Below are 14268 nucleotides of genomic sequence, written 5' to 3' on the forward strand. Positions count from 1 at the left end.
TCTGAGAAACATTTTTAGCATTGAAGAACAAAATTTCCGAACCAGAAAAATTTTTAAATCAAATAAAATTTCATTTAAAAATTGTTTTTCTTGATTTTTTTATTAATGTAAAATTAGAAAAAACTATCTTAATTTAAAGAAAAAGATAAATAATTGTTAAAGGTTTTACAAATTATTTATAAAGATAAAAAAAATATAATTAATTTACTCAGAGTGTATACCAACACTAATAACTAAAATAAACAGCGTTAATATTTAGATAGGAGTCCTTCCATCAAGATTTCACTCGCTCATTGTCAGTATAAACATGCTTGGTGTGATACCGCGTCCCCAATATACAATGGAATCCCACCGGCGCATATCCTTGATCCTTGATTTAAATTACTCAGCTGCAGTGGATCGCCTGCCAGGGAAGGATACACGGGTGCATCATTGATAAGCCATGAGCCATGATTCTCAATGGAAAGCAGTCCAGGCAGACTTTAGAGGCTGAGGCTAATGCTGAGGATGAGGATGAGGCCGAGACGTTCTTTGAGTTGAGAGCTAAGCTAAGTTATACCGTCGAGTTGAATGGTTATACATAGCATCAGAAACAGCACTACCCTTTACTTATACTGTACTTGGACTACTTATACTTATACTTATACTCATACTCATACTCGTGGTGGTAGGACCAGAACTAGGAGTAGGACTAAAGCAACCTAGAACCTAGAACCGGCAGTAGCAGTCCTACTCCTTCATCCCGTCGACTGAGGATTGGTTGGAATCCGGCCAGTTGGCCACAACCCAATCCGCTATTGCATTCTTTTTGAAAGCACCACACTCCCTTCACCCTTCCCAGCTTCCATCATCCCTCGTTCCTTCTACTTCTATTTCTATTTCTATTTCTACATACTTTTTCTCAGTCTATGTATGTATGGATATATTTTGTTGGTCTTTACAGCTCCACCTACTTTTCCAGTTTCTTTTAGAACAAGGAAATGCAGAATGGGATAAGTTTTCACGGATTTTCGTGGCATTCCGGTGGATATACTTAAAGAGGATCTAACGATCGAAAATCAAATTTTCAAATCGTTCGAAATCCTTCCAGGTACTTTATTTTTTTTTTATTCGGCACTTTGTTCGATGTAGTTATTTGCTACCAGGCAATACAAAAATTTTATAGTTGTATTTTTTATAAAAGAAAAATTTCATTCAATTTTGTAATTTATTTTTTTTATAACAAAAAAGCAAGTTTGATATCATTAATATCAAGTTTAGATGTGATTAAAAATTTTTTTGTTAATTTAAAATTTATTAGATGCTTAAAAATGATATCTTTTAATTGATTTATATTTTAAAATAAGCTAATGTTAACATTTTTATAAAAGTAGATATAATTGAAATTTAAAAATGTATTATTATTTAAAAATATATTGTTTAATTTTTTTTCAATTTTTTAACGTCTGTTTTAATAACGTTAAGAAATATTTTTTTTTTTTTTTTATAAAATTCGAGTTGAAAAAAAAAAACTCCGATGTCATTGAAAAAGAATTCTAAAATTTTTAAACCTTTTCAATTGTACAGAACTAGCAAATGCGTATTTGTAGCAGAAAATATATATAGATCTTGTGGATCGTGGATAGATATATGTTGATGTACCGTGGGCTGTAGTGTGTAACCCGCAATGCAGAATTGTCACATACGTCAATAAAGGGCGAGTAGAAGTTCAGTAAAAAATTCCGGCATTTATATTTTAATAGTTATTTTTTGGGCATTCGGGGTTCATTGTTAGCGTTGGGTGTGTGTGGATGTATGATTTTTTGCGTGTTGTGTAGTACGTGTGTTGTACGTGGATATTTTACTAGAATTGTTTTCACAGACTTGGAATAAGTTGGTGCTAGTGCCCAGTAAGAAAAGAGTTAATAGTTGCCGGAATAGTTCCAGTATCCCTTATATTTTTTATTTAAACTCCAGAGTACTGCTCAATAGTACAGTACAACAACGGTAACTCTCGTTAAAACGAGTGACGGTGTTATTAAAGTTAATTATCTCACTCACGTCTTCCCATTCTGCTATCTACTTGCGCTCTATTGTGCTGATGTTCAGTCCGAAACGAACCTGTCATCAAGTTATAGTTCGGAGTAAAAAATATTAAAAATAGATTTTTTAACTTCACGGGTTCGAAAGAAATAAAGTTTTATTAATAGAAATATAACTTGAGGAAAATATTTTCTTTTACTAAGTCATTAATGTTTTACTTTTAGTAATTACTTGTAGACGGTAAAACAATTATTTATGATTGAACTTTTTCATTAAAAATAGTCGATAAGTTTTTATCAAATCAACAGATTTCACTTTGTTAGAGAGTTTATTAATAATTTTCAACAGATTTATTCATTCAGATACAATTTAGAAATTTATTAATTTATTAAATAGACAAAAAAAAATTTTTTTTTTTAATTTTTCATTAATTTTAGTTTGTAAAGAAATTCATATTCTTAATCCAAGAACATTTATCTTGAGTTAAGTATCTACTTCTTGAGTTAAGAGAATAATTTCTTAAATTAAAAAGTCTTGTACTTGTAAATAAAAATGTTTTCCGGCTTTATTTAAGAATAAATTATTTTTTAATAAAAGTTATTTCCTTAATTCATGTGTAATTAATTTTGATGAATAAAAAAAAATTTTTTTGAAGACCAAAAACTGTTCTTTTTATTTTTCGCAAGTAGAAAAGTCTAGCTTAAGTCAGACGTTAAAAAAAATTAATGAATCAAAGATTTTCAAAGAGTAAATATTGGGATAAAAATTTTGAAATAAATTGTAGAAAAAAATACACATGTGAATGTTTGTTTAGTAAATAAACAATCTAGGATTTTTATATTAAATATAGACACTAGAAGTCTAAACTCTAAAATAAATTCACATCTCGGCACATTTTTCAACTTAAATCAAAGTGATACATTAAAGTACATTTTAGATCTAAAGTAAGTTTTAAATTTTTTTTATCATTTTTTTCGACTCCTTTTACTCAGTTTTTACGATTCAACCATTTTATATTAAAGTGACTTTCAAACGTAGAGTATATAATGTTTGTGAGCCGGCTGGTAATATATCTAATGCGGTTTCTGACATTTATAAGTGAAAAATTCACAAGTATACAGACGTATAAACTCCTCGGTTTATCCATTAAATAATCTCCCGGCACCCAATTACTATCCGCGTTGACAAAATAAACGCCCCCGTACTTAACCTATCCGGTTTTTTGTTTTCCGAGGCCATTTAAATTATAATTTCATAAAATAATATTAAACAATAAATATACAATATACAATATATATAATAATATTATTATTGTATATAATAAATTAATAGGCAGCGAGATAAATAGCTTATCCAAAACACAGCAACCCCCTAAACTAAACAATCTGTTGTTTCTCATCCGGTGCTAATTACTAGGAAGTCAAGCGCCAATGGCATCCAGTATCCAGGATAAAGCACACTGCCCCACTAGAGCAGCAGACCCCTAACTGATAAATGTTCCAATAAACTCCAATGGGGGAAACGGCCTCCAAGCAATTCAACGCGTTGTCGATGAAAGAGAAAGAGAGAACGGCCCATATGTCTATATTTATATATTTATATGCATAAGTTTAGAGTCCAGTAAAATAAATCGTAAAAGTTAAAAAATCAAACATATACATTTAAACATATAAACATAGATTCATAGAGATTGAAAGATAGACACATGGATAACTTGAAAATTTTACTATTAAAAAAATTATTTTATTGAAAATTTTTCATTTATTTTGGCGGAATTTTAATTTTTGAAAAGTTAAAATAGATAAGATATATTTTAAGAAACTAAAAAATTTTTTTTATGAATTTTTTGTTTAGATTTTGAATATAAATTAATTTAGAAAATTATTCATAAATTTTACAGTTAGTAATTATTTAAGAATGGTTTTAATAAAATGTAAAAAAACTATGGTAATTTTTACTGTAAACAGAAACAAAATTAAATGTAAAAATGTTTAGATAATTTAATCATGTTCAAAAACTTGTTGATTAAATTAGATATTTTTCATTTTATCGTAAAAGATTTAATTTTTTTTTTTTTTTTTTTTTTTCATTTTGATTTAATATTAACCTTTGAAAAGTTGAACTAGAAATTACAAATTTTTACAAGCCTGAAAAATCTTTTTGTTTGTGAATTTCGAAAATTAAATTAAAAAATGATCTAAGCCAGTACCTTAAAAAATAGGATTTAGATCAATAACTCTCCGAAAATTTTAAATATTTTTAGTGTAAAGTTAAGCCCAGTAATTTAGTTTCTAAAAATCGAGTCTAATATATGTCTGGATAAAGAGAATATATATTACTTTTGTGTATATTGCCGCTTGACTGTGCTCATTACGTATCGACAAACACGAATTTAATCTGTTTTGGTTTCGAAATCTCGAATGCAAGAGGATAGCTAATGCAAGTTACCCTTGGCAAAGGTCCAAGTCTTCTGTCTTCCCTTTATCCTTTATACATGTAAATCCTCCACACATACAATAAACAATATATACCACATATGTATGCTCAACACACATTCGCGCTTCCACGTTCTTCATATACCCCGTAAATGTAAAGCAAAGCCGTGGCCTGAATGTCAACTCATTTAATTTTGCCAGAGAGGATACACGGACAGGAGGGTACAATACTTGGATGGTGTGTGCACTCGATTTCAATTTACGATATTACGATTGTCCACTTAGTATTAACATTCTCTGATAGAACACATCTCTGATAGCAAAGTCCCGAGATTGGGACTAGACGCTCTGCAAACAACGCTTAGCTCCAATCAAATAGGCTCACTAGTGTAATGTAACTACGGCTGGGTGACCAGCTAATTAATTCCTCTGGGTTTTAATTACTCTTCACCTGGATAAGCTTTCGTGGGATTTCGCTCCGGAATTTATAATCAGTTATCGATACTTTTGATTAAATTTCTTTTTTTCGACGTTATTTCATAGACAATTTTCACTGGAAAAATCCCTGCAGAGGTGTTACAGCTTTTGGAACGGATGGAGATTGGAACACATGGAGACTGAATGTTTACTTAAGCTTCGTTTGTAGGACATATGACAGTACATATTGTGGGAAAGTTTACACAGGCAACTTCGTGTGAAATATTCGTGTCAAATTCCGTTTTTTAAAAGTTTGATTTGGTTTAAATGTAACATGATTCGATTTAACAGAAGAGTAGATTATTTTAGTGAAAAAAAATACTTGATTTAATAAAATGTATTTTATGGCGACTTTCAATTATTATAAATGGTTAATTGATCTGAAATTTTTATAGTAAAAATTTACTTTTAAAAAAATTTTTAGCTCTTTAATCAAAAATTTTTGTAACATATATCTTTAAAATCTTTTTTATCGACAGCGTTTAGCTAAATTTTTAAGAAAAGAAATTAGAACTCTTAAATTAAACTAGCTATCTTCAAAACAATTTTTTTCAAAGAATGTTACTTAAAAAAAAAATTATTATTTCTAACAGTGTATCCATGATTTTTTATTATCGAAATGTAAAAATCCGTTCAATTTTCTTCTCGTATTCCCAAATCTGTTTATCCAAAAAAAAAAAAAAAAAAAAAATCATAACAAAAAATTCCACCGAAATATAAATCAGAAAATTGAGTGACCGAAGTTCCATGCGCCTTGTGTCCCGGGGTATTTACATAAAACATTATTCAGAGGTTAGCAAATCGGATCGGAGAATCCCAGGGTATTACAAACTCTCGGTTAAGGAGTGAGAGCCCGAATCAATGTAAGCCTGTATATATTAGATCAAGTGGTTATGCACGGCTGTAGCCTAGAATCAGTTGAGAATTCAACGCCCGGATATTCGACGCGTCAATGTGGACCATCGTAGGCGGTGATATGAAGGGCGTCTCTGTACTCTGTGCTCTGTATTTGTCATTATGCATCTAAGATTTGTATGTACTGTACTTGCAAACGAGAAACTCGTCGATATAGTACTCCACCTCAAACTCCAGCTCTAATCCCAACCCGAACCCACTATTGCTAATATACATGAGAGCAATGCTTAGCCCAATCGGATGGCGCAAAGGGATAGGAGGAACTAACACTACAAACACTACATATATATATATATATATATATATATATATATATATATATATATATATATACATATATGTATTTGTCTGAACGAGGTAATATGTTCTCTTTATATCTCTATCAACTTCCTTCATCACCGCACGACAATCCGCTAGAGTCAACTGCTTGAACATGCTGCTTCCAGATTACCTTCATGTTAAACGACTCCGGTGTCTTTAAGCTGCAAGCACTCCTCTTCTTGTTATACCACCTTTTATCAACCCAATTTACTTTAATTACCAATTATTATTCTTTTAACCAAGCTCAAACAATATTGATTGGTAATCTTCATTGGTACCTTATGTATACTTGCAGAGTAATCAAATGCCGTTTTATTACTCACTAAGACATTAAGTACTCGAGGATGCTTACCAATCTTTTGATCCTGCATTAAATTTTCACATCCTAATAAATTTTGCAAGCTCAGATGAGAATTTTGGGATAATTGTCCTTTGAATTTAATGACTACTGCAGTTGGTTTTGAATCAATAATGACGATAATGATGTGAATTATTTAAAGGTGGAATAGAAGACGGTATTCTTTTTTTATTAATATTAATATTCATGGATCGGGAATCGTTTAACATTTATAAAAGTCTATACTGATTTTTTTTTGTTTTGAAATTTAAAAAATATTTACTTGGCTCGCTTTTTACTGATATTTTTCGAGTATCATTTTTTTTTTTCAACTTCTAAATTGAAAAATTTAATAAACATTTTGTATAATTTTCTAAAAAATATAAAACCTCACGTCTAAACAAGTATTTAGAAGACTATTACTTAAAAGTTTGGTAAATTATACTTTAGTTAAGACGAATAATTAGACAACGAGTAACTGAACTTAATGCAAGTATCTTATAATTACGAAATAGTTACAGTAATGTTAATTCTAAATTGTAAAAAATTTTTTCCGGAAAATAACGCTTCAAAGTGCCCTCCGGCGATACATTACAAGTTTAGACTCCAAACAAGATTGCTATAAATCACCAACTTCACAACATTAATAATAACTTCATTTCTACGCGACCTTTTTTTTCTTTCTATCAAAAATAATGGGAATTCTTTGAACATCTGTTACCGGAAATTTTTTTTAGTTACAAACTGCAACAGGCTATAAAAAAGTTGTTTTATTAAAATAAAATTACGGAAAAATAAATATTATTGTAAATAATGGAAATTTATTGCGAATAAATTGGAGAGATTTTTATACAGTGTCAAAGACCCGCAAGGAATAATTAAAATTACTCACTTTGATTTCTTTGACAAATAATAATAATTCTTACGGTAGTAATTATATCCGTAATAATTATCTGTGTAATTAAGGGCTTGCCGATTTTCTTTAATTAATTGAATAAAAGTTCAATAAATAAAAATAATCAATTTTTTATTTTTTCAAGCTTGGTTTTTCTAGAAGCATAAATAAAAACTAATAAATAATAAACAAAAAAAAAATTTATCGCGAAAATATTTCATAAAAAGTTATTGTTGATAATGACTTTTATTTCCGTGATTCAAAACAACAATATATATATATATATATATATATATATATATATATATATATATATATATATTAGGGTGGGTCAAAAAAATCGAATAATTTATTTTTGACTTTATACTCTGAAAAATAGGTTCGTAGACACCTAAAAAGAATTCTCTCCAAGTATAAGCTCTTAATTATAACGGGAAGGTCCTCCGCTTTGCGGGTTTCTATTTTTTTCGAATAATCAGATAAAAAAATTTATATCTCGCTTCCAACTGCTTGGAAAAATATTCCGTGGCATAGATTTTGTGAGAAATTGAATGCTTTACAAAAAGGTCTCTTATGACTTTTTCAAAAACTCAACCGATTAAAAGATATTCATAGTTGAAGTTTGGCTATTTTAAGGAAAATATTCGTTTTTATTATGAATTTTATAAGTCGATGAAAAAAATTATTTCGGATTGCGGAACTCATGATTTTGTAGGAAATTTACTGCTCTACAAAAATGGTCTCTTATGATTTTTGATTAAGTGAAGCCGTTACGAGATATTCATCGTCAAACATTAACGAATATCAATATTTCCAGTTTTTGATCAATAATTCGATAAATTTTAATTTAAACTATGAGTTTCAGGAAAATTTACATAAATTTGAGTTTCGATCGATAAAGAAATGTTATAAACAATTTTTTTAATATTGTTTTCAGTCTTGAGCTTGTTTGATTGCATTAAAACAAGAAATTAGAGCATTTTTTCGACATATAGCCAATGATTAGTTTAATTTGAAGTGAATGACATATTTCTTTGTCAAATTTAATATGAAAAGTATTGAATCAAGTAAGAAACAACCAGTATTTAACTTTTTTATAGATAAATTTTTTATTGAATTATCAATTGCAATATAATTGTCTATATTTTTAACATAACAGTACGCTATTACTATAAATAATTTCTTTTATTACAATTTGGGAATGTTTTTGATGTTCTTTGACAACTTGCAATAAGTACTGGAATTGTTCTTCATTTTTTGTCAAGCATTGATTATATTCACTGACTAATGCAACAGCTCGCTCTGCTGAATCATTGACAACTTTTAGTTGTTGAAAGTATTCTTTATTTTCGAGATAACTCTCATTAGTAGGCCATAATTCAACATCGACATCAAGAAAGTCATACGGTAGATCGAAGATTTTGAAAAGATTTAATGACTTTTTAGACACAAAGTCACTCAGAGTTCTCTGCGCCAATGAATTCAAATCTTTTTAGCAATTACAAATCTTTTAGCTTTAGAATCTGTACCTTCACGAGTATTAACAGCTTCAACAATACTTTTTTTTCCTTCTAATGGAACGCCATCGTCAAACAGTGATAAAATGGCAAGTTCATCGCTCAAATACCATAAGTGCGAAATCATTTTTTCACACGTAGCTGAAGAAATCAAAGGATTGATATGTTTGTACTCCAATAAATTTTTCATAAACTGCAAGTCATGATAAGCAGCAGTTGTTGCAGAAGTTGATGAAAACCAAGCTTTTAAATACAATGTGACTATAAAAATACAGAAATGACGAAGACCATGCAATTCTTTCTGAGAGAGTTTGAATTCATCTCTGAATAGATACATTTTCAAACTATAAATGGCCTTAGCCATCCATCTAGCATGATGAACAGTACCAGGACGTTTGAAAGAAATCTTTTCTTGAGGCATTTCTCCAAGGAAAATCAATGATAATTCCAATAATTCTTTATCTAACTTATTATAACATTTCTTTATCGATCGAAACTCAAATTTATGTAAATTTTCCTGAAACTCATAGTTTAAATTAAAATTTATCGAATTATTGATCAAAAACTGGAAATATTGATATTCGTTAATGTTTGACGATGAATATCTCGTAACGGCTTCACTTAATCAAAAAATCATAAGAGACCATTTTTGTAGAGCAGTAAATTTCCTACAAAATCATGAGTTCCGCAATCCGAAATAATTTTTTTCATCGACTTATAAAATTCATAATAAAAACGAATATTTTCCTTAAAATAGCCAAACTTCAACTATGAATATCTTTTAATCGGTTGAGTTTTTGAAAAAGTCATAAGAGACCTTTTTGTAAAGCATTCAATTTCTCACAAAATCTATGCCACGGAATATTTTTCCAAGCAGTTGGAAGCGAGATATAAATTTTTTTATCTGATTATTCGAAAAAAATAGAAACCCGCAAAGCGGAGGACCTTCCCGTTATAATTAAGAGCTTATACTTGGAGAGAATTCTTTTTAGGTGTCTACGAACCTATTTTTCAGAGTATAAAATCAAAAATAAATTATTCGATTTTTTTGACCCACCCTATTATATATATATATATATATATATATATATATATATATATATATATATCAAAGCGTAAACATTTCTAAGCTTTATATTATTTATGCCGCAGACATAAATAATAATGACAGCAAAACTTTGGTAGAATTTCGAGTGTAATCATGGTGAAATGAATTCTGATTCAGAATTAGAAATGTTTTTCATAAATAATTACACGTTTCAGTAGTACAGTAGTACAGTAGTACAGTATCTCTGGAAGAATTCATAAATTGGCAATGAAGAGAAGTTTGCATGGTTTGTTCGAAAGTTTGAAAGCTCCTACCCGCGATTCGAGCTGGAAAAGTGCATAATTTATAATCTACAATATATAATACAATCTTTTCAAGTGAAATATATTTCTATATACATATTCGATATTATTATTTAATTATTCGGTGGAATTTTTAAGAAATAAATTATAAAAGCACACAACTTTAACTTACGTAAAAGGCGACTTAAAAAAAAAAAAAAAAAAAAAAATAGAAATAAATTAAATTGAATAAAAATTTCATTTTATTAAAAAAAATCCTTTTTTTTTATCTTAATTCATGAATATGTATTTTCATTTGACCGTTTGAATTAATTAAATAAAAGAAACTTTGTGGATATACGTTCACCTAAAAGTATGAATGTGAATATATTTATGCTTAGCAAAATAATATAACGGGAAAAAGTAATAGCGTAAAAGACAAACGTTCGAGTTTGTACAATATGACTTATACTGGACGGGTCATGTGGGATGTCAGCTGGGCTTTATTCTCTAAAATACAACGAGACGAGCGAATTTATATAGACGTATAGTTATAGACTTTATAGCGTTATATAAATATGTGTGTAGGTGGAGAGAAAAGCATTGTCTAGATGTCTTGTTTTACCTATCTAGTGCGTTCTCTCTTCCTCGGCCTACTGAAGTAGTATAGCCGTGGTATAGGTGTCGACTGAGAATGCGAGACACCAGAGCACATCGGTGTATTCTCTGCACTCTATTGTGGGTGTGTATGAAATACCAGGACACAAGAATCTCTTGTGTCCTGGCATCACGTAAACTTTAACCTCTCGCCAGATTTTCTAACGATATACTAATCCAAATGTCCGGATTTCGAAGAATTTACACAGTGATTTAATCTGTTTGTTTGATAACAAACAATAATCTCCTGCTTCTTCGCAGTTGTGGTCGGTCTCAAGTGTCGAGGGTAATTAATATTACCTGGGCAATCACTTTTTGATTTATTCTGCTTCCCAACTATTTAATTAATCACTTAATGCGGCCAGAGGAACAACCGGATTCCATATTCAATTAAAATACTTCACTATTCGATTAAACGACCAAGTTTTATCATTAATTATGCATCTGTTATTTATTTATTGTTGGTCCCGTAGGCAAGTTTTGCAAATGTGTTAAGTTTTTTTTTTATTTTGATTTATAGGCTGCAAGTGAACATTTTTTTCTATTTCGAGAGTTATTGTTTTTAATCTAATTTTTAAAGGGGGCAAAAAATTTTTAAAATCAAATTTTTTTTTTTTTTGCATCAATATTTATTATAATACCCTAAAAATATGCCTGTGAATTTCTAAATGTAAATTCGCATTATTTTGTGAAGTATAATTCGTTTAAGTGCTCAGCGCTTGTGATATCGCAACAGTCGGCTCTTTAAAATTTTTTTAAATTGGCGGGTAAGATTACTAAGAAAGTTCTCAAAGATTCGAATTAAATTTGGTACACACCTTCTATGAAATATCAGCTTCTAGTTGAACCAGTAAAATGCCAAAAAAAATTTGCAAAAACTGCTATTTTTTTTGACCCAAATATTATCGGAAAAAAAGGTAAAATCGAACTTTTTTTTTCTGAGGCCTACAAATCTGGGATGTTTTTACTTTTTTAATGTTTTATAGGTTCAACTAGAAGATACGTGATTTGTGAACACTGTTTAACCATGATTTTGGATTTGGGATATTTGAATACATGATGAATGAATATGCTGACTCTCGAAAAGATTAATTTATTCTTCCTAAATTTTTTAAGCCTTTGAAAAACGGTAAAAAATAAAGCAGTTTCATATATCGCCCCTCTTAAAGGTAATAAGCAAAGACTTTTTTTTATACGACTCATAAATTTTTAAAGTTAGAGATTTTTAAAGTCTAAAAAAATTTTTTATTTTTAATTCAACTCTTTAAAAGGTAATATTAAGTCAAAAGAAAAAAGTGGATTATTTTATAAAAAATTGTATTGAATGATGATTAACATTAAAATTTTTTTTCTACATTACAAATAAATTTGAAATAGACTGTACTGCCAAATGACAGAATTGAAGAAAACTTCGAGGTATATTTTGGCAGATATTCAGTTTAAATTTAGAATGTGTTTATAAAATTATCCTAGATACGCAGAATGCGGATACTTTATATAAATAATGTTTTTCGACGGTCATAAAAGAAATGATCTCCAACTTTTGCATACTGAAGTTTTATTAATATAAATTCACTAAATAAAAGTTGGATATTGAATATATTGTGCAATATATTACTGAGACTTTTAATATAACCAGAAGTTGGAGTTATAATTTACAATATTTAATATTATATTTGACTATAGCATTAATCTTGATAGTTAGTTGAAAAATGACTAGGAATTCCCATTCCGTAAAGAGTAATTTTTTTCGAGGATCTAATAACTGTCAGCGTAACACGAAGAAAAACATGTGAACGTGTATTGAATATGCAAATTGTTATTCTAAAAATGTCTGTTTTAATAAATGGGATCCCGATTTATTAGAGCTGAACTTCTAGGAGTGAAACCAGATTCCAGAAAGCACTCACTAGTGATCTAAAATTTAAGCTCATAACTTTCGATGAATATTTTAATGGTATATTCTACGGAAAATCCATTTTTTTCACTAAATTACGGCGTTAAAAGTTCCAACGCGAAAGTTATTGGCTCAACAGTTCCCAAAACTCCTATCAATTATCCAAAGTCGAAAGTTATAGTTACTGATCAATAACATGTGCACCAGCAGAATTCAAAATTTTGATGGTCAAAAATTATGCTCCAAGTTTTAGTACATAAAACTAAAAGTAGTTATTTCACAAAAATAGTTTTTAAAAGTAGAGTATACATAACGACTAATAGTTTTTGCGTATGAATTATTTATGTGGAGTAATGGCTGAACGTCATGGAAAATATAAAAGCAACAATAAGCAAAAAGATAAGCAATTGTTAACATTACCTGTTGTACATAAGAACGTCGGGCTTCCATAATCTGTGAGGCGGAATTCTAAGGTCTTTCACCCCACCGTATTGCGAGACATTCCACCTCATGTTGACGTCATTCCACTCCTGAAAAAACCAACCAACAGTTGTACTTTTCTTCTTTATTATTCCATTTTAATTTTTATTTTTTTATAACTACTTTCAGGTACTTTGAGATAACTTATAACTTAAAGAATGCTTGTATTATTTTCGCTCTTATTTACGTTGTTATTGTCTCGAATATTATTATTGTATAAATTAAAAAGGTACTGAAGTTTCTGAGTATTAATAATGAACAAAAAATTTTTAGCATTAAAAAAATAATAATGAGAAATGTTGATGGAGTAATATCACGTTGAAAATTTTCTTGTCACTTCAATATAAGTGATTGTTATGTGAGATAACAGAGATTGTTTTGTTTCAATCGTAAGAAATCTAACAGATTTCATTTTTCTTCGATATAAATTCATGTCAATCTTTCAAAAGTTTCTTTACTCATGATTTCTACACCAGTTAGTTATAATTAGTTTTCTTTTAAATCCAATGTTTGCACCGAATTTTTCATATGAGACGACATGGTAGACATCAGGACGCGCGATATTTTCAGTAGGGAGGTGTAACGAAGAAAATAAGCTGTATCGTTTTAAAACACAATAATATTATTGCATATTTATTAATTAACGGACAGAATTTGATGATTTTTTTAATTTAAAAATTTTTATTAATGTACTTCAGTGTCTTTATAAAATCGCGTTACAAAAACCATTAGGCGTATAAAAAAATTGTTTTTTCTCCAATCAATGTAAAAATATTGGAAACATTACTACGAAAAATTTTTTTCGTTTTTTCCATAGATAGTAATGTTTCCAACATTTTTACATTAATTGGAGCAAAAAAAATTTTTTTATACGCTCTTATGAATTTAGTAACGCGAAATGTTTAATTAATTCAGTGTAAAATTTTTTCTTATCAAATAAATTTAAAAAGATAAAAAAATTTACTGGTAATGCTGTAAATAAATCA

General features: G+C 29.0%; 1 protein-coding gene across 2 annotated transcripts in view; it reads right to left on the reverse strand.

Annotated features, from left to right (window-relative positions):
* Nachra7 (nicotinic acetylcholine receptor alpha7 subunit) overlaps positions 1-14268 on the reverse strand; it is a 102060-nt gene that overhangs the window by 21428 nt on the left and 66364 nt on the right. For both annotated transcript variants that reach the window (XM_074249008.1, XM_074248998.1), the window contains exon 4: positions 13223-13332. In XM_074249008.1, coding sequence (XP_074105109.1) covers positions 13223-13332 — 110 coding nt within the window. The remainder of the gene's footprint in view (positions 1-13222; positions 13333-14268) is intronic.

The sequence above is a fragment of the Cotesia typhae genome, unplaced genomic scaffold (genome assembly GCF_013202065.1).
Source record: "Cotesia typhae breed Kobodo isofemale line unplaced genomic scaffold, CoteBio_Ctyphae contig_119, whole genome shotgun sequence".
Lineage (NCBI taxonomy): Eukaryota > Metazoa > Arthropoda > Insecta > Hymenoptera > Braconidae > Cotesia > Cotesia typhae.